This window comes from Podarcis bocagei (assembly GCF_964188305.1).
Source record: "Podarcis bocagei genome assembly, chromosome: 1".
NCBI classification, from domain to species: domain Eukaryota; kingdom Metazoa; phylum Chordata; class Lepidosauria; order Squamata; family Lacertidae; genus Podarcis; species Podarcis bocagei.
The window spans coordinates 134936157-134963009 of NC_138125.1; the positions used below are offsets into that span (position 1 = coordinate 134936157).

General features: G+C 46.1%; 2 protein-coding genes across 6 annotated transcripts in view; one reads left to right on the forward strand and one right to left on the reverse strand.

The window, feature by feature from the left end:
- Window positions 1–230: 230 nt before the first annotated feature.
- IDH1 (isocitrate dehydrogenase (NADP(+)) 1) lies at window positions 231–19574 on the reverse strand. The gene is made up of 9 exons (XM_081181608.1): window positions 19400–19574; window positions 12956–13083; window positions 9279–9570; window positions 8748–8853; window positions 5998–6175; window positions 4797–4948; window positions 3071–3211; window positions 1728–1890; window positions 231–1082 (listed from the first exon to the last, which is right to left on the reverse strand). The coding sequence occupies exons 2-9, from the start codon at window positions 13075–13077 to the stop codon at window positions 989–991; spliced, it is 1248 nt and encodes a 415-aa protein (XP_081037734.1). The 5' UTR covers window positions 13078–13083; window positions 19400–19574; the 3' UTR covers window positions 231–988.
- Window positions 19575–23136: 3562 nt separating this feature from the next.
- The window catches only part of PIKFYVE (phosphoinositide kinase, FYVE-type zinc finger containing), a 97580-nt gene continuing 93863 nt past the window's right edge, over window positions 23137–26853 (forward strand). For 4 of the 5 annotated variants that reach the window (XM_081191645.1, XM_081191647.1, XM_081191649.1 and 1 more), the window contains exon 1: window positions 23137–23373. The gene's annotated coding sequence lies outside the window, so the exon portion shown is untranslated. Of the gene's footprint in view, window positions 23374–23754; window positions 23926–26853 lie in introns of all 5 variants that reach the window. The other variant, XM_081191646.1, reaches the window with a different exon arrangement.

Here is a 26853-nt window from a genome sequence, read left to right on the forward strand (position 1 = left end):
TTAACATTTTATTGAGTTGTAGATCATCTGACTATTAGCTTGCATGAAAGTGTCAAAGCTGAGTTCCAGGGAAGACCTGACCCCATTTAAATGCTGCTTAGGCCGTGCACTAGATCTGCAAGTTACCCAGCTATCCTACACCTGTTCCACGTTCAAGGATTATTTTGTAAATTGAACTACAGTTTACCAGTTGTCTCCTTACAATTCATAAACAAGTTGACACATAGGGATGGATATTAGTAGTTTATTTATGCCAAATATCCCCCGTAAAAAGAATAGGAGCCATGGATGGGACAATGTTTAATGAGAATAAAAGATAATGTTCAAATGGTTGAAAATAGTCTGAGAAACTGCACCATTAACCTATCTGAAAGGAAATAAAATACACCTGGCCTAAACACAGGAGTAAATCATTCCTGCACTTCAACTTGGGTACTATACATAAGAAAAGGACTGCATTTGTCTAAGTCTTGCCCTATTGAACTGTGGCAAATACTCACAACTCTAACATTAGTAGAATCCTCTTACAATCCTGCCAACATGAGGCTTTACAGGGCACTTCTAACCATGTCTGTTCAGAAGCAAAGCCTACTGAACTCATTGGGCCTACTCTCAGGCAACTGAGGTTAGGATTGCAGCCTTTGTCCAATTTCACTAGGTCTTTAAATCTTGCAGTGCTTTACGTACTCCAGTAAAGGCCCAGCAGCTAGCTAGAAAACAAAACCTATTCCATTATTTAAATCATTCACTGTAGAGCTCATCTCCACCCCCAGTAAGGTCTGTCACTGTGGGTTTTGGTTGGCAAGAAGGCTAACAGCTTAATTCACAGAGGCAGCCATCTAGCCTGCCCTGTGTGCCTTTTTACAAAAAAACAAAATCTGACAATGTAGACATATTTCCCCCCCCTCCCCAAGTGCTATACTACACAACAGTGCGATTCATTCATGTGGCAGGCGACCTTTCCGGAGCAATTCTTGAGGCCTGTTCCTTAAAGTCTTGGCTGGGAAGAGAGCTTTGCCTTTAGGTTTTCAGCAAGTTTATCCATGAAGTCAAATGTGTTCAAGTAGTCAGAGCGCGTCACACTGAGATGAAGAAAGAAAACCGTAAATGTTACGGTAGTATGAGATTTAAAATTGATCTTAAACATTAGCTAGTTTTGCAGGTTTGTGTCAGTCAGGAGCAGCGTGGCACAAACTTTGGCTGTTCTATACACACGCAAGAAATGTTCTGACATTGTTTTATGCCATCTGATTTTTTTCTCATTCTTGGGTGGGGTGAATCTCGATCCACTCCTTTCCACCCCTCAATCTAGTATCTCAAGGCTTCCTTTCCTTTGGTTAAGAAGAAAAAACATTGGGGGGGGGGTCATTCCTTTCTCAAAAACCTACATTTATAGGCATGAGAATGTATTTTAGATGCACGTTCCCTAAACTTGGGCCTGTGTGGCGACTTTGGCATGAAATACAGAATAAGAGCTTTCACAATTTGGCAGAAGAAGGATTAGCTGCTACGACCCTGGCAAAGAATGACTTAAAACACTGCAGTCATATTTTACTGGAGACCCGAGTAGTTCTGCTTTCAGTTATTGTAATTGCCCGTCTTTGGGATGCAATTCAGGTCTATGCTACAATGAACACCAAACAAGCAGTTTAGTGTTTTTTAATTGTACAAATTCTACCATTATGTAGTAACAAAATTCCTTTTCCTAATGGGCTGAGTTTACTCACTTGGGTAACCCTTTGATACAAGCAGCCAGATCTTTTGTCATAAAGCCAGCTTCAATGGTCTCTATGCAAACATCTTCCAAGGCAGAAGCAAAGTTCTTAAGGTCTGAGTTGTTATCCAACTTTGCTCTGTGAGCAAGACCTCTAGTCCAGGCAAAGATGGATGCTGAGAAAGGTCAAAAGGAGAGAAAGAGAGAGAGAGAAAAAAGATGAATTGAGCCAATGGTTCCACTTCTGAAATTATGACCTTCTCTATTACCACATTACTCCCTCCTGCACCATGAGCACCTAACAATCTAATTTTGATTTCAACTGGCAAATGCACTCCTTGAACTGAATTATCAAAACTTCCCCTGTGAAGAGTTTTCCTCTGGAGTCTCTTAGCAAGTAGCCTCCTGACACACAGCAACCCATCTGCGTCTCCCCCTATGGGAATCTCGTTCCTCAAATGGTGTCAAGATTTCCAATTTCTGCTTCACAGTGTTTTCCCATTAAGAGAATGATGACAAAGACATCCAAGTAATAGAATTTAAATGCTTTCCTGCCACACATTTCTTCTTGCACCTCTCACCTGGCACACGCGTTTCCTGAGACACTATGGAACCATAAATACGGAATGACAGACTACGTGAATCCTGGAAACAGTTTGGGTTTCTGCCTTTATTCATTTTGAATTCCACAGACTACACAGCAATATTTTCATCTGTGCTGTGCAAACTACACAGCACGCACCCCACACGATTATTTTGCTATCTGATATGTCTGCAGAATCCATTCCCTCCTATCTGCTGCTGTTCCACCTGCAGAATGACTCTTAACAGAGGGGTCCGCTAGGGTGAAACAAGGGGAGGTGATTCTTGCCAGTCCCTTTTTTGAATCTCACCCCCCAAATTTGTCCCAGACTGTTGGGGGGTTCTCCACGTCAGCACAGGAAGATGCCTCCACTGGGTCAAAAGCCATTCTGCAAGTGAAACAGCAGCACGTTGTACACTGGGTAGCATTTTCCTAACTTGTCCTACCCGCGCAAGGATAACTGCTACCACAACAGGATCCTGCCTCCACGCCCTCTATGAAATCTGCTCTGGAGGCTTGGAGAAATTGATTCAAAACAGATTGGGGGGGCACAGGTGGGAGGAGAGGGAGGGGGGACTTCCTTTGCACTAGCAGTAATCCTTGCAGTGAAGGGACCCTGAAACAGCGCTGCAGGAGGCAGAACCTGCTGTTCCTACAGGCATAATATTCTATACCAATAGATACAGCTTAACAAAATAAGCACGAGAACTAAACGAGACTTTTATTCACGCACATTTTCTAGGTACGGCTGAGACAGCTGGTAGCAAACTTACCGATCGGGTTTGTAGAGGTTTCTTGACCTTTCTGGTACAAGCGATAATGACGCGTGACTGTGCCGTGAGCAGCTTCAGCCTCAACAGTTTTGCCATCTGGGCATATCAGGACACTAGTCATCAACCCCAAGGAGCCATAACCTGGGCACGAGAATAAACTGAGAACTTCAATTTTTTGCATATTCCTCCATGGCGTACCAGGCGGGGCAAATAAATCAACCTGGTATGTCTCAACAGCCTTCATACATACAGAAGATAATTTTCAATCTAGTAATTTGGAACAAAATATGCAAGTGGTTTCCAATTCTGTCAGAAATGAAGGAGAAATGTGAGGAAATAACAAGACAACAATTAAGGAAAGTGAGTTAAGTATATGCTTAGCTGGACTTGACTTGAATTTGCCTGGAATTCACAAAGTGCTTTCCACTGGTGAAATTGAAGAAGGCAATAAAATTCTGATTACAGGATCGTGGTGGCCTAAAGGCATGTGATCAAATGCTATGCAGAAGCCACTGCCCTTAGGAGTTCTGTAAATTGCTGAGCCATGTGGGACAATTGTCAGGGCCAACAACATCGCGTCTGCCATTAGGCTACATAGTAATTTTATGACAATTCACCTTAAGGCTAATTGCGAACACCCATCACTTGTCTTTCAAGCAAGGCTAGCTCCTTAACAATTAGAATTTGCTGCTAACTCTTCCTCTCAGCCCTATCATCTCCATTCCTTCAGAAAGTTTCCTGCCTCCCAAGCACGTAAGTGTGGCAAGACCAGTTTTGCTTCCCAATACTCAAGAAAGCAGCATACGTTTTCCTTGCTGTTACAGGCCACATACAATACCTGGGTAAGAGCAACATAGCCATAAAACGTTATGGCTGCTACCAGTGCAAAGAAACCGCAAAACTTGCTTTGAGCCACTGATTAAAGGCAGAGAACACGTCTCCTCTCTCGTGGCCCCTTGCCATTCTTGGAAACCATGTATTGCTGATACAGGAATTTTTATCGGAAATAGGTGTTCCTTATATCAACATGATGTACAATAATTTGTAACTCCCTGCTGGCCGATCCATTGTACACATTCATGTTTGATGTAGAAAGGTTTGTTGGAATTGTTACATAGCTGAGTGGGTACCATCATCTGTACAAGCGAACAACCTTGTTTTGTATACCGCAGGGAATTTAGTTGCTTTCCCCTTCTGTGACAAATCCTGTGCTATGTGAAAGCTTGCACATTTTGCCACCAGGAAGAAGAAGAAGAAGAGTTTGGATTTGATAGCCCGCCTTTCACTCCCCTTCAGGAGTCTCAAAGCGGCTAACATTCTCCTTTCCCTTCCTCCCCCACAACAAACACTCTGTGAGGCGAGTGGGGCTGAGAGACTTCAGAAAAGTGTGACTGGCCCAAGGTCACCCAACAGCTGCATGTGGAGGAGCGGAGACGCGAACCCGGTTCCCCAGATTACAAGACTACCGCTCTTAACCACTACACCACGCTGGCTGCAGTCTTTGTAGGTTTTTCAGAAGCATCTAACTGTCCACTGTTGGAGACAAAATGCAGAGCCAGGACACCCCTTGGCCTGCTGTAACAGGGCTATTCTTATGTCCCAACAATCATTAAGCCACTCCTCACACAGCCAACCCACGTTTTGCCAAAGATAAAGAATTTACCGTAATCTCAAGCTGTCAAAATGGCGTCCTGTAGAAGTGCTACAAGAGAGGGGTAGATCATACCTTGGGCAACCGAGTCAGACTGCACATCCCCATCGTAGTTCTTGCAGGCCCAGATAAATCCTCCCTCAGATTTTAGGGCTTGGGCCACCATGTCATCAATCAGGCGATGCTCATACCATATCTTTTTGGCCTCAAACTGTGACTTGTACTCCCTGGAAGGAAAAGGAAAGTAGAATCACAGGTGAAAATTGCAGGTCCGGTATATACAACCCATGAGAAGAAGGGAAAGCGGCTTACACCTTGCATAAAGGATGTGGGAATGTGGTGGGGAAGGGGAGGAAACCTGCCTGAGTTTCCATACTAATGTACCTTACGATATTTCTGGCTTGCGTTTCATGAGGGCAGATTTCAGTCAGAATATGAGAAGCTGCATGAAGGTAAGGGCAGTCCAATAATGGATCCAAGTACTTAAAAGATGGTGTGGGGAACCTTTGCTCTTCCAGATGAACTACAAGCTTCCATGATCCTTGGCCACTGGCTGTGCTTTCTGGGGCTGGTGGGAGTTGGTGGCCTCTCCTTTGCTGGTGGTCTTTAAGCAGAGGCTGAACAGCTGGGGATGCCACCTGAACTTCCTGCAGGGGACTGAACTAAATGGTCAGCAAGGACCCCTGCAACTAGGATTCTGTAGCTCCTTAATCCCTCATCCTCTTCTACAGAGTAATCAGCAGCAAAGCTGCGGACTACCATTTCCTTCCAGTGTGGTCAGTGCAGTGGCAAAGAGCCAAGGTCCACAGTACAGAGAGAGAGAGCTCTGCCCAGGCAGATCCTGTCCAGAAGTGGCAGATCTAGAGTCCTCTGCCTGTGTTTCAGCCTGGAAGAATGAGGTTGTCCTTGGGATCTTGGGCTAGGATGGAAGGCAGCCAATGAACCTTAGGGGACTGGATTTTATGTCTGGGACTCCAGCGTCTCTCTTGTCGGATTTTTATTTTCATATGAAATATGAAAATCAGTTCTTCATTCACTCAGGTTCATAGCTTTCCTCCACCTCATGTTTCTGTAGGAGTTAACAGAAAGAGGTTTTGCAAAACGAATGACTAACTGGTTCAGCTTCCAGTGGCATTAAGAAATAAGATAAAAAACGTGAAATTTTGAGGTAGACCTTTTTGCCCAAAGACTCAAAGATCAGCTACCCTGACTAATAAGACAGTTCTTTAAACAAAGATACACCTGCAAGATGAATATATAACAAAATATTGATTACTTCTCATAGATCTCCTGAAAGATGTCCTTAAAACGCCCATCATATCGCTTCAAAATGGTGTTTTTGGTGCTCAAATACAGAGGCCATGCTTTAGACAGCGCCATCTGGAAAGAACTGTGGGCAAAGTCTGCAATGGACTGGTCAAGGTTGAACATTCCCAGAGCCACACCTCCACAGTCTATACCACAGGAGAGAGAAAGAAGAAAGTAAAAAAAGGGAGTCAGGTAGAACAGAAACATCTGCTTTTGAGCAGCACAGTATTTTTATAGCGTGTACCACTCCTCTCTCTGACACCACCCCCCTCAATATTTTTATATACTTTCATTTTAAGAAAACAGCAAACCACTCTGACATCTTTTAAAATGGAGAGTATAAAAATATTTTAAATAAATATTATGAATTTTCAACTCGCTTAAGTGGTTTTTTTAAATCTTTACTCCTTTTTCTCATTAAAATTTAAAAAAATTAAAACAGGACTCTAAATCAGTCTTTTCAGAAACTGGGATGCCTTCTGGTGATAATTCCATACTTGAACATTTTAACGCAAGACGACTAAAGTAATGACTGATAATTGAACATTACTCTGTGACATGACAATTGACCTCCTTGGAATGATTCTGTGGGGCTTAGAACACGCATCGATGCGTGCTGTGTAATGCAACAGTAATTAATGGCTAAGGAGGGTTTTGAGCAAGGCTGCTTTAGTTCAAATCTCAGCTCTGGATGGTCTTAGGCAAGTCGCTATTCTATTACACCCCAGTCTGACATACAGAAATAATACTACCATACCTTACAGGGTTATTGTAAGGATTGTTTTGCAGTTTCCCAGGCTATCTCTCTCTCTCTTTTTTAATGCCTGGAGTACCACTGAGGAGTTGCAAAGTATGAAGTTACGCTGGGCGGGGACGAAGGACAAAAACCTCAGTGTGTCTGAACGGATTCCACCCAGTCTCCGCTTGTCACAGTCTGTGAGCTGGCACACGGCCTACAACTGTTCATTCATGGCCATGGCTCAATGGAGAGAAAGCGTACAGGGAACATTCCCAGAACGTTTAAGGACTGTACTGCAGCCACCAATTATTTTTGTACGGCCTGATGCGTGGCACATATGTCCAGTTCAATGCAGCATTCATTACATCATTACATCTCTACATCAATGAACACAACCATATACTAAACATACAGATCTAGTCCACAGCTTAAATGAATGAAGCCTCTCATTTATACAGAAGGCTGGGAAATCACTTGCTTCTCCATGCAAACACAGCCGCCTAGCAACTTTCCCAAGTTCCACTAAAGGAGTTAAGAAGGCAGAAGCAGAATTCCTTTCTCCCTTTAAGAGTAGTAAAGAACCTGATCGGAACTTTGTGGGACATGCGAGCACAAACGTCTCCAGTGCCTTCAGACAGGAATCACCAAACGCCCATTTAATGCTTATGGATAGTATGCATTTGCAAAGCACTTTGAGTATTCAGAGTGCTCTGTAGATATTGTCCAAGTGATTTATGGAACCATCATGAGAGGGCGGTAAGTGACTTGGGCCAAGTCTACATTCTGCAGGCTCTCTCCTTTCCTGTGCAGATTCCCTTCCTTTCAGCCTCTTCCTTCTTAGACTCTTAGGAGTTTCTTGGTTCCAACATGTGCATGGAACCAAGATGGAAATGGGTGTGTTGTATCCCTTCTGCAACATTCTTCCAATTCAATCTCTCAAGACTCCTGGGCAATCCAGGCAGGGAAACACAGTGCAGCAATTCCCATCCTTCAGCAAACATACATTTCAAGAACTCTGCATCTGCGATTGCTAGAATCAAGCCTTCCCCTTGTAGCCCTTTCATCCTATCTATACACATCAAAGCTAGAATTACCCCAAATTACATTATTGCCTTGCGCAGAATGAAGCAAGACATTGAAACACATGTAAATCACAAGTTGGTTTTGCAACCACCGACGCCAGTTTCACAACTGTTTGAGCAACACCAAAGCAACTTTGGGTTCCTGGGCTGCGCCCTTGCCTCTGGCAGAAAAGAACAGGCCTGTATGTAACAGGAACAATGGTGACAGGTGACAGAACAGCATGTACAGAACAGAAATGCTGTTGTTGTTTTTCATACTTCATGTGCTCCTTGATCTAATATTATGGAAAGACCACAAGGAATTGTTGGAAGGGAGACCCTGGCTCACTGCTAAGATCACCAGCCTATAGCTATACAGTGGTACCTCGCAAGACGAATGCCTCGCAAGACGAAAGAGTTTTCCGTTTTTTGAGTCGTTCCGCAAGACAAATTTCCCTATGGGCTTGCTTGGCAAGACGAAACGTCTTGCGAGTTTGTTTCCTTTTTCTTAAAGCCGCTAATAGCCGTGCTTTGCAAGACGAAAAAACCGCAAGACGAAGAGACTCGCGGAACGGATTAATTTCGTCTTGCGAGGCACCACTGTATAGGGTATGATTCAACTAAATGTTACTCAGAGTGGACCCACTGTAGTTAATGAACATGACTAAGTTATGTGGGTCTAGCGAGGAAGACTTAGTTGAATATCACCATAGTTACTAGTTCCTCTGCATTCTGTTCCCACATTGGCAACTTGGGATGGAGGGCAACTGGGACTAGGTTTGGTCCATGGTTCCCCAGTTGTGGATCCCTGGTTAAAGGCCTGGCTCAATCCATTATTCAGGCTAGAAGCCTAACTCTACTTAACATGCCTCCCCAATTCTCCACATTCAAATATCCTTTATATAATCCAACACTTACTTTCAAAGTTATGGACCAAATAAGTTATGGGTTTGCCTCCATTCTTCGGTGTGTAGGTCATCTCTACCTTTCCAGGGCCAGAAACGACAAAGTCTGTGGCTCTGTACTGCAGAAGAACAAACAAAATGGCTGCTTAGGTCAGGGATGATCAACATGCAGCTTGCCAGTACCCCCTCCCTAGCAGAATTATATACCATGTATATGTCAGGTCAGATTTCCATTATTCCCCTTTTCCAGGGAAGAAAGGGGGAGGGGGGGAATAGTACTTCCTTTAAATAATTTCCAGACCAAGGCAAACAGCCACAGCTGTAGCTTGCAGAGATTTCAACACAGCTCAATCTATTTTAATCATTAACAAGAATTGCAGTTCAGTTGAAAAATCTGTAAGAGATATGCTTTGTGACGATTCATCGATGGCCCTGCAGCTGCATTTTGCTCTCTCTTGCATGCATTCCCCAACGATACAAAATCTCTGATGTAAAAGCTCAACAGTAAAAGCCATAAATGCCAAATGCTGCGTGAAGGACTCACTTGGTCTCCAAAAGCATGGCGGCCAATGATGATGGGCTTTACCCAGCTAGATACTAGTCGGGGGATGTTTTTGCAGATAATGGCTTCCCTGAAGACTGTGCCCCCAAGAATGTTTCGGATCGTTCCATTTGGAGATTTCCACATCTGCTTCAGCTTGAATTCCTCTACCCTTTTCTCATCCGGAGTGATAGTAGCGCACTTGATTCCGACATTGTATTTCTTGATAGCTTCTGCAGCTTCCACGGTGACCTTGTCATCGGTTGCATCGCGGTTCTCTATGCCCAGATCATAGCTGCAAGCAAGTCCCCAAAACACAGTCATTTGTTAAGTGCCTTACAGACCCATCCAAGGCCTTACTAAACATGTGCATCATAGTTCAGGGTGGAAAACATGCTCAAAAAGAAGAGAAGAGATAGGAAATGGCACAAACAGAGTAAAATGACCATCTTCTGCAGGTGTGAGGAACCGTTGGCCCCCCAGATGTTGCTGAACCACAACTCCCATCGTCCCTGCAATTGCTTGCTGACGCTGATGGGAGTTGGAGTCGCCATGAAAGAAGGAGCTACTTCATATACAAGTGGATAATTTCATGAAGTTAACACTTGGAGGAATGAGCAAAAGCCGCTTGGACAGCAATGTTGATGCTCTCCTTCCAGTAAAAACAAATGAATGAAAATGTGTCTGGACTCAGATGTGTGGGATTGTACAGCTATGCTATCAGATACCTATTCTGCTTTGGCAGTGTCAGCACGAGCAAAGCAGTACATCTGGTTAGGCAGGTATCCGGAACAAAAAGCAAAGTGCAAGAGAAGTAGGGGAAAGGTTAACGACTCAACGGTTTAATCTACAACCGGTGGATGCACTGAAAAGATTTTGCTGTACTTTTCTCCATGGTCCTCTTGCCAATGGTACTCTGACAGTGTGTGGTGTTAGCGGAGGGGTAGTACCTCTGGGGGGGGGGACACATTGTGCTCCTTCTGGGGTATTTTGTCCACCTTTGCCCCCCAACCTGCACTCAGTTCTGCACTGTGGCTCCTAGAAGCTGTCACCATGTGACAGCAGCCACACCCCGGGAACGGCTTTGACTGAGGGGAGCTGATGGGTCTCAAGCCCTTAGTGAGTTAGGGACTTGCCCTGCATGCAAAGACTGGCTCCAGAGGATTGCGCAGACGAGAGCAAGAGTGGGTCCAATGGTCAGGAAGGCAGTTTCTGAACATGCTGTAGAGCAGGCATCCCCAACCTGCGGACCTCCAGATGTTTTGGCCTACAACTCCCATGATCCCTAGCTAACAGGACCAGTGGTCAGGGATGATGGGAATTGTAGTCTCAAAACATCTGGAGGGCCGAAGGTTGGGGATGCCTGCTGCAGAGGGAAGTGAGGGGCAGATGGGGCTCATCAGCCTGGGAATGTAGCCCATCGAGGAGAAGGAAAACTCTGATCCTTAACCTCTGCTGCCTTAGGATATCTTTGGGAGAAGAAAAGGTAAACCCTACACAAAACAGGAACGGAGTCCCTAAGATCATAGAATCATAGAGTTGGAAGAGACCACAAGGGCCATCGAGTCCAACCCCCTGCCAAGCAGGAAACACCATCAGAGCACTCCTGACATATGGTTGTCAAGCCTCTGCTTAAAGACCTCCAAAGAAGGAGACTCCACCACACTCCTTGGCAGCAAATTCCACTGTCAAACAGCTCTTACTGTCAGGAAGTTCTTCCTAATGTTTAGGTGGAATCTTCTTTCTTGTAGTTTGGATCCATTGCTCCGTGTCCGCTTCTCTGGAGAAGCAGAAAACAACCTTTCTCCCTCCTCTATGTGACATCCTTTTATATATTTGAACATGGAAGGAGGGCACTTTGTGTGCCTCCTTCCGGCAACTCCTGCAGCCAAGCTGGTGCTAAACGTATTACTCTGCTTTCCTTTGGACCACATCGGAGAGGCTGAGAGTCTTGTCATCTGGGAAGCCCAGGACCTCCACACACACGGCCCAAGACTGTGCCAAAGGGAGGTCACTTGGTGCTGGTAAGGCAGCGGTTTGATTCCAACAACAATGTGTGGAATAGCAGGTTGACTTATTTTCTCAACACTGTAAATGCCCACCGCAGGCTCACTTGGTTTGAAGGCTGAAGAAAGTGGGGATGAGTCATTGTGGCTACAGTTTTGCTGCTAGCAGGTGATGCCCAGGTGGTGACAGTGGGGGTGGAGTTCTTCTGAATAGCCATAACATTGGTAGCCGGCAGAGCTCTTCAGAAGCAGAAAAATGGGTGAAAGTGCTGCTGTGGGGTTGGGGTGGATTAGTTCACTGAGCAGATCTAACAGAAACCTGAAGCTGCCTATTGTGTTGCTACTCTCCCCAGACTCCACTGCAGAATCCCTATGCCCTTAATAAGCTGCAGGAGAGAGACAGAACACCAAAACATGGGTCTCTCCTTAGCACAGAGACGTCCATGGAAAAAGAACTGCAAACCTCTTATACTGCTGCCACTTGTGGCAGGCTTTTGTGCCAACTGGCACAGGAGCAATGCAAGAAAAGAAAAGTACCGTATTTTTCTCTCCATAAGACGCACCCGACCATAAGACGCACCTAGTTTTTAAGAGGAAAACAAGAAAAAAAATATTCTGAATCAAATGTTGTTGAAGAATGCAAGACAAAGCCTCTTCAGCACAGCGGTAGGAACGTTCCCGCTGCCCTGAAGAGGCTTTGCGTGGCTATCCCAGAAGCCAGAACAGCAAGAGGGATTTGCTGGCTTCAGCGATAGCTGCGCAGCCTGCATTCACTCCATAAGACGCACACACATTTCCCCTTACTTTTTAGGAGGGAAAAAGTGCATTTTATAGAGGGGAAAATACGGTAAGTGGCAACTTAGTTTGCCTAGTTAATTCACAGAGCCACGGCCTAGCATGAAAACTATTAAACTGGTAGATGCATGAAAAAATCCTGGGCTGTGTGGCCGGAGGACAGAGCAAGGAACACTTGTCAGGTTCCTATTTTCTGAGCAGTTCAAGCTTCCCTGGACCCCAAGGTTTTTGTTTTAAAAGAGAAGTTTGGCCAACAGAAGCATCTTCTGTTCTAAGCAAGTTTGCACTGGCCACTTACAAGAATTTACAAGCCAAAATACCTCACTCTTTTAATACAGTGGCACCTTGGTTTAAGAACAGCTCTGTTTATGAACTTCACAAAACTGGAAGTAGTGTCCCAGTTTGCAAACTTTACCTCAGTCTAAGAACGGAATCTGAACAGTGGAAGGGCACCGGTGGCAGGAGGCCTCATTAGGGAAAGCGCGCCTCGGTTTAAGAATGGTTTCGGTTTAAGAACGGACTTCTGGAACGGATTAAGTTCGTAAACCGAGGTACCACTGTAATAATAATTTTATTATTTATATCCCGCCCATCTGGCAAAGGGTACCCATTTGAGAATTGGCATTAAGTGTGAACACACAGTCACGAAGTACTTAACAGAATTTGCCTCTATTTGACAATTATTTATAATCAAGGCACACCATTTCAAAGTGGATATTAATCTTGGGGTCAGCAAAAGTAACATGTGGATAGTCCCTAAGAGAGAAAGAAAATATCAAGCAAGACTCTCCCAAATACAAGAGCTAAGCAGTCGACAAACACCCACGTATAAACTGGAAATTTCCTCACAATACAGAGGACCTGTGGAAATCCAGTTACCTGTGAAGATCTAGATCCACGTAGGGAAAGATCAGCTTTTCCTTAATCAGATCCCAGATCACACGGGTCATTTCGTCTCCTTGCATCTCCACCACAGATCCGCCATGGATTTTTTTAGACATTGTGATCTAATGGGGAGGGGGAAAACACAAACACTAAATACAGATTATGGTGACATCCATTGATCAAACTGGGCTGCTAGTTGGCAACAGAGACATTACGAAGGGGATGTTCATGTCTGAAATGATCCCAGTGCAATTCAGATTTTGGGGGCAAGTTATGCACACCCATGACATTCATGCTCCATTCTGATTTTTTAAAAAATAAAATTGTAGTTTCTTGGAGCATAGAATGGAGTTTATTTTTCCATAAGCAGCAATAGCTGGACTATCTCTGAGCATTGCTAAGCGGAAGGACCACGTATCTGCCACAAGCCCAGATTCTCCTGTGTGCATGAACCACTCCGGAGAATATCAAATTGGACATTTCCGCTGTCTGCAACCAAAATAGCACCCATCTTTCCCCCCCTCTTGCACCAAGGGGGAATGGACAGTAGCAAGCCAGGAGAAAGCAGAGAGGAGTATTCAAGGCCAGACCAGTTCAGCCACAACAGGCGGAGGGAAATCTAGATGTTTCTAGACCAGTATAGTTGTTTCACATTGGCTGCGTTGCTTTGGAAGACCAAGGTTACATGGCTCCTGTCCTTCAGACATTCCTAGAATTGCATGGGATGAAGGCACAGGAAATTCCCTCTCTGGAAAAGGTACACACTAGACTAGAGCACAAAGTCTGCATATTCTATGGGGTTTCCAGCCACGTGTCTCCTGGCATTGAGGACGGGCCACGGCAGGTTTTGGCAAGCTTCCTTCAAAGCCATGCCATCTAAGTCACAGGGGCTGGAAACGTTTCGGTTTAAATACTCATACAGTGCCTACGATTTGCAAGGTGCCTTATATGAGCGCTCACAGATCTTGTGTTTTTGGGGGACAGGAGGCGGGCAGGTTTGGAGGATTCCCTGGTCCTGAATGGGGTAACTGTGCCCCTGAAGGACCAGGTGCGCAGCCTGGGAGTCATTTTGGACTCACAGCTGTCCATGGAGGCGCAGGTCAATTCTGTGTCCAGGGCGGCTGTCTACCAGCTCCATCTGATACGTAGGCTGAGACCCTATCTGCCTGCAGGCTGTCTCGCCAGAATGGTGCATGCTCTGGTTATCTCCCGCTTGGATTACTGCAATGCGCTCTACATGGGGCTACCTTTGAAGGTGACCCGGAAACTACAACTAATCCAGAATGCGGCAGCTAGACTGGTGACTGGGAGCGGCCGCAGAGACCACATAACACCGGTCTTGAAAGACCTATATTGGCTCCCAGTACGTTTCCGAGCACAATTCAAAGTGTTGGTGCTGACCTTTAAAGCCCTAAACGGCCTTGGTCCAGTATATCTGAAGGAGCGTCTCCCCCTCCATCGTTCTACCCGGACACTGAGGTCCAGCGCCGAGGGCCTTCTGGCGGTTCCCTCACTGAGAGAAGCCAAGTTACAGGGAACCAGGCAGAGGGCCTTCTCGGTAGTGGCGCCCGCCCTGTGGAACGCCCTCCCACCAGATGTCAAAGAGAACAACAACTACCAGGCTTTTAGAAGACATCTGAAGGCAGCCCTGTTTCGGGAAGCTTTTAATGTTTGATGTATTATAGTATTTTAATAGTCTTTTGGAAGCCGCCCAGAGTGGCTGGGGAAGCCCAGCCAGATGGGCGGGGTATAAATAAATTATTATTATTATTATTATTATTATTATTATTATTATTATTAGCCGCTTGGATGCTTGTGCACGCAGCCTAAAGCTCCAAGATATGTCTTTTAGATCGCAGAAGTTGCCATGTGTGACACGGGAGCACAAACAGGATCTCTTTATGCAAGCGAATGACCCCCGCGAGTTAAGAGGCCTGCAGGAAGTTCTGCTGTATATTACTTTTCTGAAAGTGAGAGAGCCAGGCATTCAAGTAAATAGGAGGAAAAATTGCAGCTCCTACTTGGCCCTTGATCCCTGTCAACAAAAGCACTGTTCTAAAACAATCCATGGCTTACTTATAATCCCCACGGGTATTTGCCGATTATGAAAGAGCAATGACTTGGCCATTTTTGCTTAAAATATTTTCCATTTATCCTATGCTTTTTTGTTTAATGCAAAAAATTACCTTTACCTACAAAACTGCCTTGCTCTACATGTGCCCACTCAAACGCTTCGATCGGCAGAATCGGCGCCATTACAGGTGTCACATGATACCCATTCCGGATTTGTAAGACCTCAGTTGTTTAGTGTGGCAGCGCCTGAACTTTGGAACTCCCTGCTTGAGATCAAGCAGGCGCCTTCACTGTACCCTTTCTGGAGCCTGCTAAAAATATTCCTGTTTAGGCAAGCCTTCCCAGCTGCTTGGGACGCGGGTGGCGCTGTGGGTTAAACCACAGAGCCTAGGACTTGCCGATCAGAAGGTCGGCGGTTCGAATCCCCGTGACGGGCTGAGCTCCCTTTGCTCAGTCCCTGCTCCTGCCCATGTAGCAGTTCGAAAGCACCTCAAAGTGCAAGTAGATAAATAGGTACCGCTCTGGCGGGAAGGTAAACGGCGTTTCCGTGCGCTGCTCTGGTTCGCCAGAAGCGGCTTAGTCATGCTGGCCACATGACCTGGAAGCTGCACGCCGGCTCCCTCGGCCAATAAAGCGAGATGAGCACTGTAACACCAGAGTCGGTCACGACTGGACCTAATGGTCAGGGGTCCCTTTACCTTTACCCAGATGCTTAGAAAGCTGAGGTAATTTTAATCTGTTTAGCATTTTAACTTTAGTATGTTTTATAGTAGGTTTGTAATTTTTTTGGTGATTTTACTGTTTTATGTTTTGTAAACCCCTTGAGGATTTTGTTTTACAATCAAGTAGTGTAGCAATTTTATGAAATAAAATATAAATAATATAAAAACAGAGCTTTAGGCTGTACTCCGCACATTTTTATAAGTTATCATTCACTCAATGTGCATGCAAGTCTTCTTTCTTGTTATTATTATTAATTGAATGTATATACCACCCTATAACCGGAGGTCTCAGGGCAGTTCACAGAATAAAATCAAAATATAAAACTAAAAAATAAAAATAAAAACCACAACCCAATAACACCCCCCCACAACAACCACATTTTAAAAGGGTTAGGATGTCAATCAAATTAACCAAAGGCCTGGTTAAAAAGGAACGTTTTTTTCTGGTGCCTAACGGTGTATAATGAAGGCGCCAGGAAAACTTCCCTGGAGAAGTTTCCTGCTTGTACAACCAGGATTATTCATTCACAATTACATTTCACAATGTTTCATGGAATTACTTTCATCATCACAGGTGACTGGGTGTGCGCACACACAGAGTTATGCAACAATTCATTATACAGCACAGCTAAACCACTGATCACAGCGACCGATTACTGCCGAGTAAACCGCTGCCATTATAGTAGGAAACCCAATGGGGCTGGGAGGGCAACAAATTCGACTCTTACCTTTGTAAGGTAGGCTAAATCCTTCACAATCGCACGTCCCTCTCTACACTCCATGCGAGTAAGCAAGAAGCATTAACAGAATTCGAGGATATATTCTAGCCAGGCAAAAGCACCCCCAGGGAGGGTGCAAAGCAGGTGTGGGCTGGGAAGAGTCCAAGGGCCAGATACATAGGCTTAGAGGGCCACCTTTGCCCCCAGGACCAGAGTCCCCCCACCCTGGTTTAGCATTATGTGTGAGCCAGACCCTTATGACAAACTTCACCTCTGATAGAAGCGATAGTGTGGGGCATTGGGAAAAGATCTTAATGTTTGGGGCAGGCTGATACAGGTGGAGACTCCTGCAAGCATGTGGCCTCTGCACAAAAAGTGTACTATTATTACCATCATCATCATTTATATACTGTCCATCATCATCATTGATTGATTGATTGATTGCCCTTTTTCAGAAGATCCTAGGGCGGTAAGGTAAAGGTAAAGGGACCCCTGACCGTTAGGTCCAGTCGTGGCCGACTCTGGGTTGTGGCGCTCATCTCACTTTATTGGCCGAGGGAGCCAGCGTACAGCTTCCGGGTCATGTGGCCAGCATGACTAAGCCGCTTCTGGCGAACCAGAGCAGCACACGGAAACGCCGTTTACCTTCCTGCCAGAGTGGTACCTATTTATCTACTTGCACTTGATGTGCTTTTGAACTGCTAGGTTGGCAGTTAATATTGTAATAATACAATATTAAAAACACATTACGGAACATCAGTGATATAAACAATTTTAAAAACATACTGACAAGAATGCCAATAATACTACAACTCTGCCTTGCCAGGAATCCCAGCAACATATCTTCTCAGGCACCATAATTCCAAGCATTTTGCTAGTTTAGGAATGGCATACCTTTCTCCCAGATTGTTCACACACCCTGGAATGTGTGTGCGTGCCGCAATAGAAAAAGGAGGGCTTTAAGGGAAGTATTGACATCAGTACTCATAATTTAAAGGAGGTCTTTCTGAGTGCAAATTAAACATCTGTATGAACATGACCTCAGTAGGTGAGTTTTACTATAAAATAATACTGGGCCCAACTAATACCTGAGTACAAGGAACACATTTGGAAAGCAGTCTCGAATTCAGAAATAAACATACTCTATCCAGCACAACAAGAAGGGGAAGACAGAGGACGAGATGGTTGGACAGTGTTCTCGAAGCTACCAACATGAGTTTGCTCAAACTGCGGGAGGCAGTGGAAGACAGGTGTGCCTGGTGTGCTCTGGTCCATGGGGTCACGAAGAGTCGGACACGACTAAACAAAAAATCCAGCATAGTGCAAAGATTAGGGGTAAGGAACCTGGGGGTCTCCAGATATTGTTGAACCTCAACACCCATCAGCCACAGTCAGGAAGAGCAATGGCCAGGGATGATGGGAGTTGTAGTCCAACAACATCTGGAAGGCCACAGCTTTATGTCTTGGGATTGATATTCGGAGGCCCAGCTGGAAATCAGAGGTGGATTTAGGGGAGCATGACCGGCTCAGCTTCACTGGGTGCAGAGCCTTGAGGGTACCGCAACTATGATGTAGACTGGAAAGCAAGCGGCAGGTGCTGAATTTTGGCACTGCACAGGCAGCCACTGAAATTTGAGACCCCAAATCCCTGCTCTGTCATGAAGCTCACTGGAGTGATTGTCACTGAGTTAACTGGAGGAAAGGCAGGATAGAAATATAAATAATGCTTGCAGTCTTACACTGTTTGCCATGTGGCGTTTTCAGTTTCTACTTACTCTTTGGTTTTGTTTTCCTCACTATAACAGACAGATTACATGTGATTATGAAAAACCGGAATGAAACATTTAAATTGTAAAAGAATGTATTTGCAGTGCATTGTGCAGCACTGCAAACATCATACAGCAGAAATGCTATTATTATTTGTACCCCACCTATCTGACTGGGTTGCCCACCCCCTTGGGCAGCTTCCAACATATATAAAAAAAGTAATAAGCAAATCTAATCCCCATTTCAAAATGGTACACACCCTACTTTCTGTGCTACACTTCCTTTAAGCCGAAGAGCAATTTGAAAGTGGAGATTGTGCAAAACTGGCATAAGATACAGATAAGGTATCGCAGATAAATATAACCGATTATGTAAAAAGAAGAAGCAGCAGCAAACATTGCATTGCTAAGCAAAAGGCATTTTCGATTGGAAGAGGCGCCTGGGTGCCTTGGCAAGATCTTAAACACATTATAGTCAAGCAGACTGTTTGGAACACCAACTCTGTCAAGGGCAGAGTTCAGACAGAAGGCTGCTGAAATGTTCAGATTGTGTAATTTAGCTGTCCAGTAGATTAGTACTGGGATTTCATTGCCTTGATGGGAACACAGGCATGCAATCTAAAGTTGTGCCATTGGGGTCAATTAATCTGGAATAATGAACCACCCACTGGTTTTTCTGCTGCCATACTTTCACCACGCAGGGCGCCACCCTATGCAGAAAACCTGGACTGAACTGAAAAGAGGTGGGGGAGCCGATCCTTTAGCCATACATCTGCAGGGACAAGACACTGTGTACGTTACTACAGCATGCTATAAAGGAACCGATCTACATAAAACGATTCCCAGCCGATCAGATGCAAGCCCAGGTTGGCTAGCTGCGTAACAAGGGGGTGGCAACGGCCTTCCCTTGTCATTTTGATGTCTCCAATTTGCAGAGATGGCAAATGAAGCGCGGACAAAGAGATAAAAAATAAAAAATAAAGATGCGGGGAAGGGGTCATAACAAAAAGGAAGACGCATCTATAGGCGTGTGTGGTATCTAGTTTTAGTTGCAGGGTGGTTTGCAACAGAAAATAAAGACCCACCCCATAGTGCATGCCAATGAAGAGAGAGAGAGAAGACCCGCAGACAAAAGAAGTTGCGATCCAGCAAACTCACCTCTCTCTCGGCTTAGATGCAAGTCACTGAACGTCTCCGGTGGTCTTGGAGGCGAAGTCAATGCAGATTTCCCCGCTGAGCTCTGCGCCGGCGTCCCCTCCGCAACCACTGCTCGCTGCTGCCGTTTCCCAGGGCGCTTGCAAGGGGATGCCCGTGGCTGATTTTAAAAGAAGGGCGGCTGGGGCCACGCCTCCTCCCTCGGCGGCCCTCCGTCGCCTTAGTCCCGCCTGTGCCGCCGTATTCCCCCATTGAGAGGAGAAGGGAGGATCCCGCCTCGCCAATGCGCGCTTCCCACGCAGCTTGCAAGGAAGCGCGCCCAGAGAAAGGGAAGGGCGGCCTCGGGGGCGATCTGCCAATGGGGAGGGCAAGGAAGCCAAAATGCAGAGCAGGGAAAAGGAGGAAGTTGACGATCCCCAAGAAAGAGATCTCTCGCTGCTGGGGATCTGGGAGGAGGAGGAGGAGGGCTTGGATATTTTGCAAAGTGTAACGCATCTCTGAGCCCCCAGGCGCGCAGCGCAACCGCCAGTCTGATCCTGGGCACCAGGCTGCGCGGTGGCACTGCGCAGTGTTTCCCCAAGTTGGGAACAATCTGAACGTGAGGATCCTAGGATCTTAAGGGGCAGTGCTTAGATATGGGCAGAGAATGGCACCTGGCTGGTAGGAAGGGGGCAAAGACTTTCAAGGCAATGAAAAACAAGAACGCCCAAGCCCTGGCCTGTCACAGCCAGAGATGTTGCTGTTTCCTCCGAAAATCCAAGAAAGCCGAGATATTTCAGACCACACCTTGAGAGAAGCATGGTTACAGTTCCTTCCTTGCATGGAAGAATTCATGGCAACTCTAGCGTATGAAAATCAAGATTCTTCTCTGCATTTTCCCTTTGGGCTCTGTATGATGGTCACACTAAGCTGGCGGTTGGAGTGTAAAGGATGTATGCAAAATTAGCTTTTTATACATTTGAGAAGACTATCGTGTACCACCGCTTTTTACCAGTTAAAAAACTGAAGGAGGTACTTCTATTTCCTCACAGCTTGGACAATGATTTTATGGGGTAGAGAGCTGAAGGCAAAATAAATGTCTTATCCAAGGCCGTCCACTGACGTTATTTGATGTCTCAGCTCCAAGCCGAACATGTTGTCACTGGGCAAACAGTCAGTGTCCCACTGTGGGGAGCTGGGTGGGTCAAAAAATTACACAAGTAATTCTGAGAGCTGCATCTGAGCTTGTGGCATTCAAAATCAGACCACAATGGCATGTTGCTCAATGTGTACATTGACGCACACACGGCTCTTTTCTGCCTTTCTGTCTCAAATTAACAATATTCATAATTTACATACATTGAGAATGAGGAACCACCCCATTCATGGAGGAAAAGAAACTTTGCACATGCTCAGGGGCACACAATTCAAGTGGTCAGAATACTTGTGAGTATAATGTGGCAACTCTACTTAGGATGTCTCGTATATATTTATGTAGAGAGAGGTTTTTTTTTAAGTGACTGAAATTTGCATCAGCTTGGTTAACTCCCAGTTCTGATCCAGATCTCACTGAAATTTGAGGCATGCCATTTCTGACTTCAGATGGATGAAATCGTTCCCCACACCCACAGTATAATCCTTCCTGGTATGGTCAAAGCAAAAAGTCCTAACCTGGCATACGATTATCCTCTCCTCCCCACCCCAACCCTCAGCACTGGGCATTTTTGTGTGTACGGGTGAGCTTTCTTTCATCCTCCAAATGTTGCTGAAATTTGTCTATCTCTGGATACAATGAAGGAGTTGCCCTTTAGGGGTGAAGTCAAACTGTTGGAAGGTTGTAGCACCTGCTGGGGCTGTAGAGACTGATACGGGAGAGACATGTTTTGTTGCAGCCGGGGCAGATGAAGGCATCTGGTTGTGCTGCTGCAGATGCACCAAGGCGTTTCTTCCCTCTGTGGTCATTCCTCTTCTGGCCACTGCTATGGATGCCCCACCTGACACTCTGTCTCCAGGCACTGCGGTCATCGGCAAGGGGTTCCCAGTCTTCACACGTTTGCAGAAATCCTTGTAACGCAGTTGGCTCTGCCAACGGGCCTGGTGCCCCCCCCCCAGTGGACGTCCTTGGGGATCCTGCCATCTTCCGTTCCGTGGCCATGACCAAGCAGGTGTAGACATAACAATAATAATATAATAATAATTTATTATTTATATCCCGCCCATCTGGCTGGGTTTCCCCAGCCACTCTGGGCAGCTTCCAACAAAACACTAAAATACAGTAACCAATTAAACATTAAAAGCTTCCCTAAACAGGGCTGCCTTCAGATGTCTTCAAAAAGTTTGGTAGTTATTTTTCTCTTTGACATCTGGTGGGAGGGTGTTCCACAGGGCGGGTGCCACTACCGAGAAGGCCCTCTGCCTGGTTTCCTGTAACGGCTTCTTGCAGCGAGGGAACCGCCAGAAGGCCCTCGGCGCTGGACCTCAGTGTCTGGGCAGAACGATGGAGGAGGAGATGCTCCTTCAGGTATACTGGGCAGAGGCCGTTTAGGGCTTTAAAGGTCAGCACCAACACTTTGAATTGTGCTCAGAAACGTACTGGGAGCCAATGTAGGTCTTTCAGGACCGGTGTTATATGGTCTTGGTGGCCACCCCCAGTCACCAGTCCAGCTGCCACATTCTTAATTAATTGTAGTTTCCTTCAAAGGTAGCCCCACGTAGAGCGCATGGCAGTAGTCCAAGCGGGAGATAAACTACATCTTATCACAGCAGATGAAGTGCCTCCAAGGACATGAGTTTGGCATTGCTAAACCCAATGTTCTGTCAATTCAGTGTAGGTCTTTCAAGACCGGTGTTATATGGTCTCGGCGGCCGCCCCCAGTCACCACTAGCTGCCGCATTCTGGATTAGTTGTAGTTTCTGGGTCACCTTCAAAGGTAGCCCCACGTAGAGCGCATTGCAGTAGTCCAAGTGGGAGATAACCAGAGCATGCACCACTCTGGCGAGACAGTCCGCGGGCAGGTAGGGTCTCAGCCAGTGTACCAGATGGAGCTGGTAAACAGCTGCCCTGGACACAGATTTGACCTGTGCCTCCATGGACAGCTGTGAGTCCAAAATGACTCCCAGGCTGCGCACCTGGTCCTTCAGGGGCACAGTTGCCCCATTCAGGACCAGGGAATCCTCCACACCTGCCCGCCTCCTGTCCCCCAAAAACAGTACTTCTGTCTTGTCAGGATTCAACCTCAGTCTGTTAGCCGCTGAGACAGGAGTGCGAAATGGGATGGGGGAAACCAAGTGTCGAGATCTCTGCTGTGTTGCAAGGGGCTGGACTGGATGACCCACGGGGTCCCTTCCCACCTATGACCCCCTCCCCCCGCCACTTGAGAACTCTGTCCCATAGCTGTCACCTTTTCCCTTTTCTTGCGAGGAATCCTATTCGGAATAAGGGAATTTCCCTTTAGAAAAGGCAAACGTTGACAGCTATGCTCTGTCCATCGAAGCAACTGCACTCGAACCGACGGCCTGCGTGGACGACGACGATCGCGGGGCTCGTTTGCTCGCGCCTGCGCCGCTCGCCGCATTTTGCGTCGCTTGCGTCGCCTGCGGCGGCGGCCCCCCCTCCTCCTGGCTCCGTCCCTCGGAGGTTGATTGCGTTGCCTGCGGCGGCTCCTCCTCCTCCTCCTGGCTCCGTTTCTCGGGGGTCGATTGCGTTGCCTGCGCCGACGTCAGCTCCGCCTCCTCCTCCTCCTCTTGCCCGTGGCCGGCCCAGGAGTGGAGGCCGGAAGTTCATGCAAAGGCGGAAGCGCGTCCAAGTCGAGTCAGGTGCTGCCTTTGCCGGGCAATCCGCGCTCCCTCTGTCGCTGTTATTGTTATTTTTGTTGTTGTTGTTGTCCTGCTGGCGGTGTTGGTGTCGCTTCCGGAGTGGGAAGCGCAGCCTGCTAAGGGAGGCAGGCGGCAGGGGCTGCCTGGCTGGGAGACAGGGAAGGAGAGAGCGGCCAGGGCAGGTAAGATGCTCGCCGCCCCCATCCTCATTAAATAGCGTTCATGAGTATTAATAGCATTAATATCCTTCCTATTCCCTGCAGCGGGGTCTGGAGGGCGTTTCGTTTCTGAGCCAAGGCGAGGCTGCCAGTTTGCCCTCCTGCCTGCGTGGAGGCAAGCAAAGAAACCCCACTTGTCCACCGTTTTCTAAAGTGGGGTTTGTTTGCTTTTAAAGTATGCAGGTGGCTTATTTTGTATGTGTGAATCCTTTTTTTTGGGGGGGGACATTTTGATTCTCACAATGTAGCTTTTTTTAGGGGGGGAAAGGTTTGATAGAACACCAAACTAAGGCTAGGAAAGGAAACGAAGGAACCCAACGGCTTGTTTTTACTTGTTTTATGCAGCCTACATACGCAACTCGGGTTTGTAGGACGTGGTGTTCGAATCCTGGCACCTCTGCCTGGGTCCTCCGGAGGGGAAAGTTGCAGTGTGTGTGTGTGTGTGTGGTAGTGATGTACCTTGCTGCCTCGTGAAAATGAAGAAGGCAGGAGGCTGCCCGACACTCCTGTGTTAAGGTGAACAGGTGCAAAGGAAGAGAGGGCTGTGGTAACCTTTGAGTATTGAGTAGTACCTGGAATGTGGGATCCTTCACCCTTGTAATGAGCTGCACCTGGCATTCCCCCTATTAAAGGTGCAGGAACACACTTTTGTCACGCTTTTTATACAGAAAGTGCTGTGTAAATGACTATCTTGTACCTCTGGTAGTATATAATTTATGGGTGGGGAACTGATGCTGAGAGATGACTTGTACAGGGTCACCTCGTAGGATGATTGGGAGAGGATCTGAGTCCGGATCCAACACTCGTTAACTTGACCGCAATGACTACAGCACATTTTGTGGTGCTTTCCATGGCAAGGGGGCACTCTGTTATAAAACCTGGGGTGGCCAGTATGAGAACTCCACCCTTTAAAGCTGAAAGTAGGGCAGCAATTTCAGGAAAACTCTTGGTCTGGTTAAAAAAGAAAGAAAAAGAGGTGTTGCTAGTCATATATTGATATGGGTGCCAGCAGAAAGTGGCTGGGCAGTAAGAAAAAGAGGTGTTGCTACTTTGTACTATTGAGTATTGTCACAAAAAGAGCCCCAAGGTCGGATAATTGTTGGAACCTGTCTTCAAGAGAGTAGCTGGTCTTAAGATGCAAGCCTGGAATAGTTTGTGTAGAGAAGTGTAAAATATGCATGCGGTTTTTCTCCTTTGAAAAAATATATCCAAGTGACCCACTAGTAGGACAAACTGTAGCAGGAAAGGAGGAAATGGCTGTTGCTTGAATCAAAACCTGCTACAATCTTTGCTTTGTTGAGCTTGTAAAAAAATATTCTCATGACTATATTAGACAGCATCAATTGCTTGGACTAACGATGAATGGAATCTTTATTTTTAAGGTTGCTGAGAGTGTGATGAAATATTAATTATCACCCTGTTGTGTTTGTGTGTGAGAGAGAGGTGGAGAGAACATTACTTTGGTATATGTGTTGGAAATCCCCTTCCATTTGGATCAACAGGATTTATCCAGTGAATGTCCTTAAATTTGCTAGGAATTGTTCTGTGTTACATCTTTATTTTTTGGTGAGTGTTTACCTCTGTGTTAAAGCCTAACATGCCAGCAATGATTAGCAACATGCGGGAATTTATTGGGAGGTACAGTATAGCGTACCCTTCAGTTTCTAGAGACAGATGTCAGCTGTCTCAAGTTAAGTATGTTGAATAGCTCTAAGCATATAATAATCTAAGCATCTAATAGATATTCATTAATATCTTGAAGTGGTCTTGAATTAAACTAAGAATTAAATTAAAATCCAGACAAAAATGGAATCCCCATCTCCCCTTGCTTGAGCAGCGCACATACTTTTTCATTCCTGGTAAAGCAGTTACTGCAGTTTAATTGAATGCTTGAAGCTTGCATTTTTGAACTATTGACCAGAGCAACCATAAATCTCATTACTCCTTTCAGCTTTGATAAGCTATTGTTGAGAGTAATGAAAAATTAACACTTAACTTTTAACAGGGGTCTCTCTGCAATTTACTTAATTGTCATATAACTTCTTTATGATGACCTGCATTTGCTGAAACTGCCACATCTGCATAACAGCATAACAAAGCACCAGTGGCAGAGATCACAGATAAGAATGCCATTTTCTACTTTCTGAAATAGTCCCCATTCCCCACCCCCACCCCGTAGTCAAATGTCAACCTACACCTTTCTTTTCCTGGGGTTTAAATGTCAACCTATTCTTGTTAAGGCAGATTTCTAAACAGTTGGTTTCTGTGCTGGATGCAGAGGAAGGATGAAGCATTCCATCCCTCCTCTGCCAACCCTCTTACTTGCCACATGAAGTTACTTGTTATCTATGGCTAACAAGCTACTATAGATTCTGGCGCATTAGGCGACTGGGTGTATTAGACGACCCCCAACTTTTCCTGTTAAAATATAGAGTTTGGGATATACTCGCCGTATAAGACTAACCCCGCCTGCAGCCAACTAGCAGCAGCCCAAGGCGAGTGAGCCCCGATCGGCCAGCCAGCAAAGCGGAGGGCTGCGCTTACTGGCTGGTAGTTCTGGCAGTTGTGGGGATGCCCAGCTCCTTGGAGCCCCGGCCGAAGCCACGCACCACCTTGCTGCGGGAAGGGGAGGCTGCCGCGGTTGCTGCTCCTTCGGGATAGCTGCCTCCTATCCGGTGGTCCCCATGGTGGCAGGGCGAGCGAGCGAGAGGGCAAGTGCTTTGAACGGGGGGTGGGGTGGGAAGAGTTGTCGCCGGTTCTTCTCTCGAGCCCGCAGCTGCTGCCTGGCTGCATCCCGCGCAGCTGCCGCCACCTGCCACAACCATACCCAGGGTATAAGGCGACCCCCGACTTTGGAGAAGATTTTCCAGGGTTCAAAAGTTGCCTTATATGCCAGAACATACGGTAGTTCTGAATTAGTGTGTATAAAAATTAGTCTGAATTAGTGTGTGTAGGACTGAATTAGTGTGTATAAAAACATGGCCTAGTATTTATTTAATACTCTGGCCTTTGATGCTTGAGATGTATATTTTTAAGACCAATTTTATTTCTGTGATTGTAAGTTGTTTTAAGCAGTTATTAATATTGTGTTTAAATTGTTGTGTAACCTTCCCTGGTACCTTAAGTGTGAAGGGCAAGTAATTAATAATAATTAATAATTAATAATTGGAAGGCTTCGTTGAGCTGACTTTTAAGAAGTGGCATTCGAATGATTATTCCCAGTGAGTGGGGTGAGACTGATACCTTCTTAAGGGTGTAACTTCACAATATAAGAAAAATGGAGTTTCTGGCGCCTCCAAGATCTCACTTGTCCTGAAATCATTACATTGTGTAGTTTCCCTCCCATTCCCATGTCAGCAGACAGTGATGTGGAGCAGGGCTGAGAGATGTTCAGCATAATGCTGCCCACGAGTTAAGCTCTTCGATTCATAACCTGTTGTAAAA

Excerpts from the sequence above, each read along its gene's own strand:
- IDH1 (XM_081181608.1), bottom strand. The coding sequence starts at position 13,077 with ATGTCTAAAAAAATCCATGGCGGATCTGTGGTGGAGATGCAAGGAGAC. Across the intron at positions 3,212-4,796 it reads GTCTGACTCGGTTGCCCAAG|GTTATGGCTCCTTGGGGTTG; the intron begins GTATGATCTACC and ends TCTCGTGCCCAG. Across the intron at positions 1,083-1,727 it reads TGTATCAAAGGGTTACCCAA|TGTGACGCGCTCTGACTACT; the intron begins GTGAGTAAACTC and ends TCTTCATCTCAG.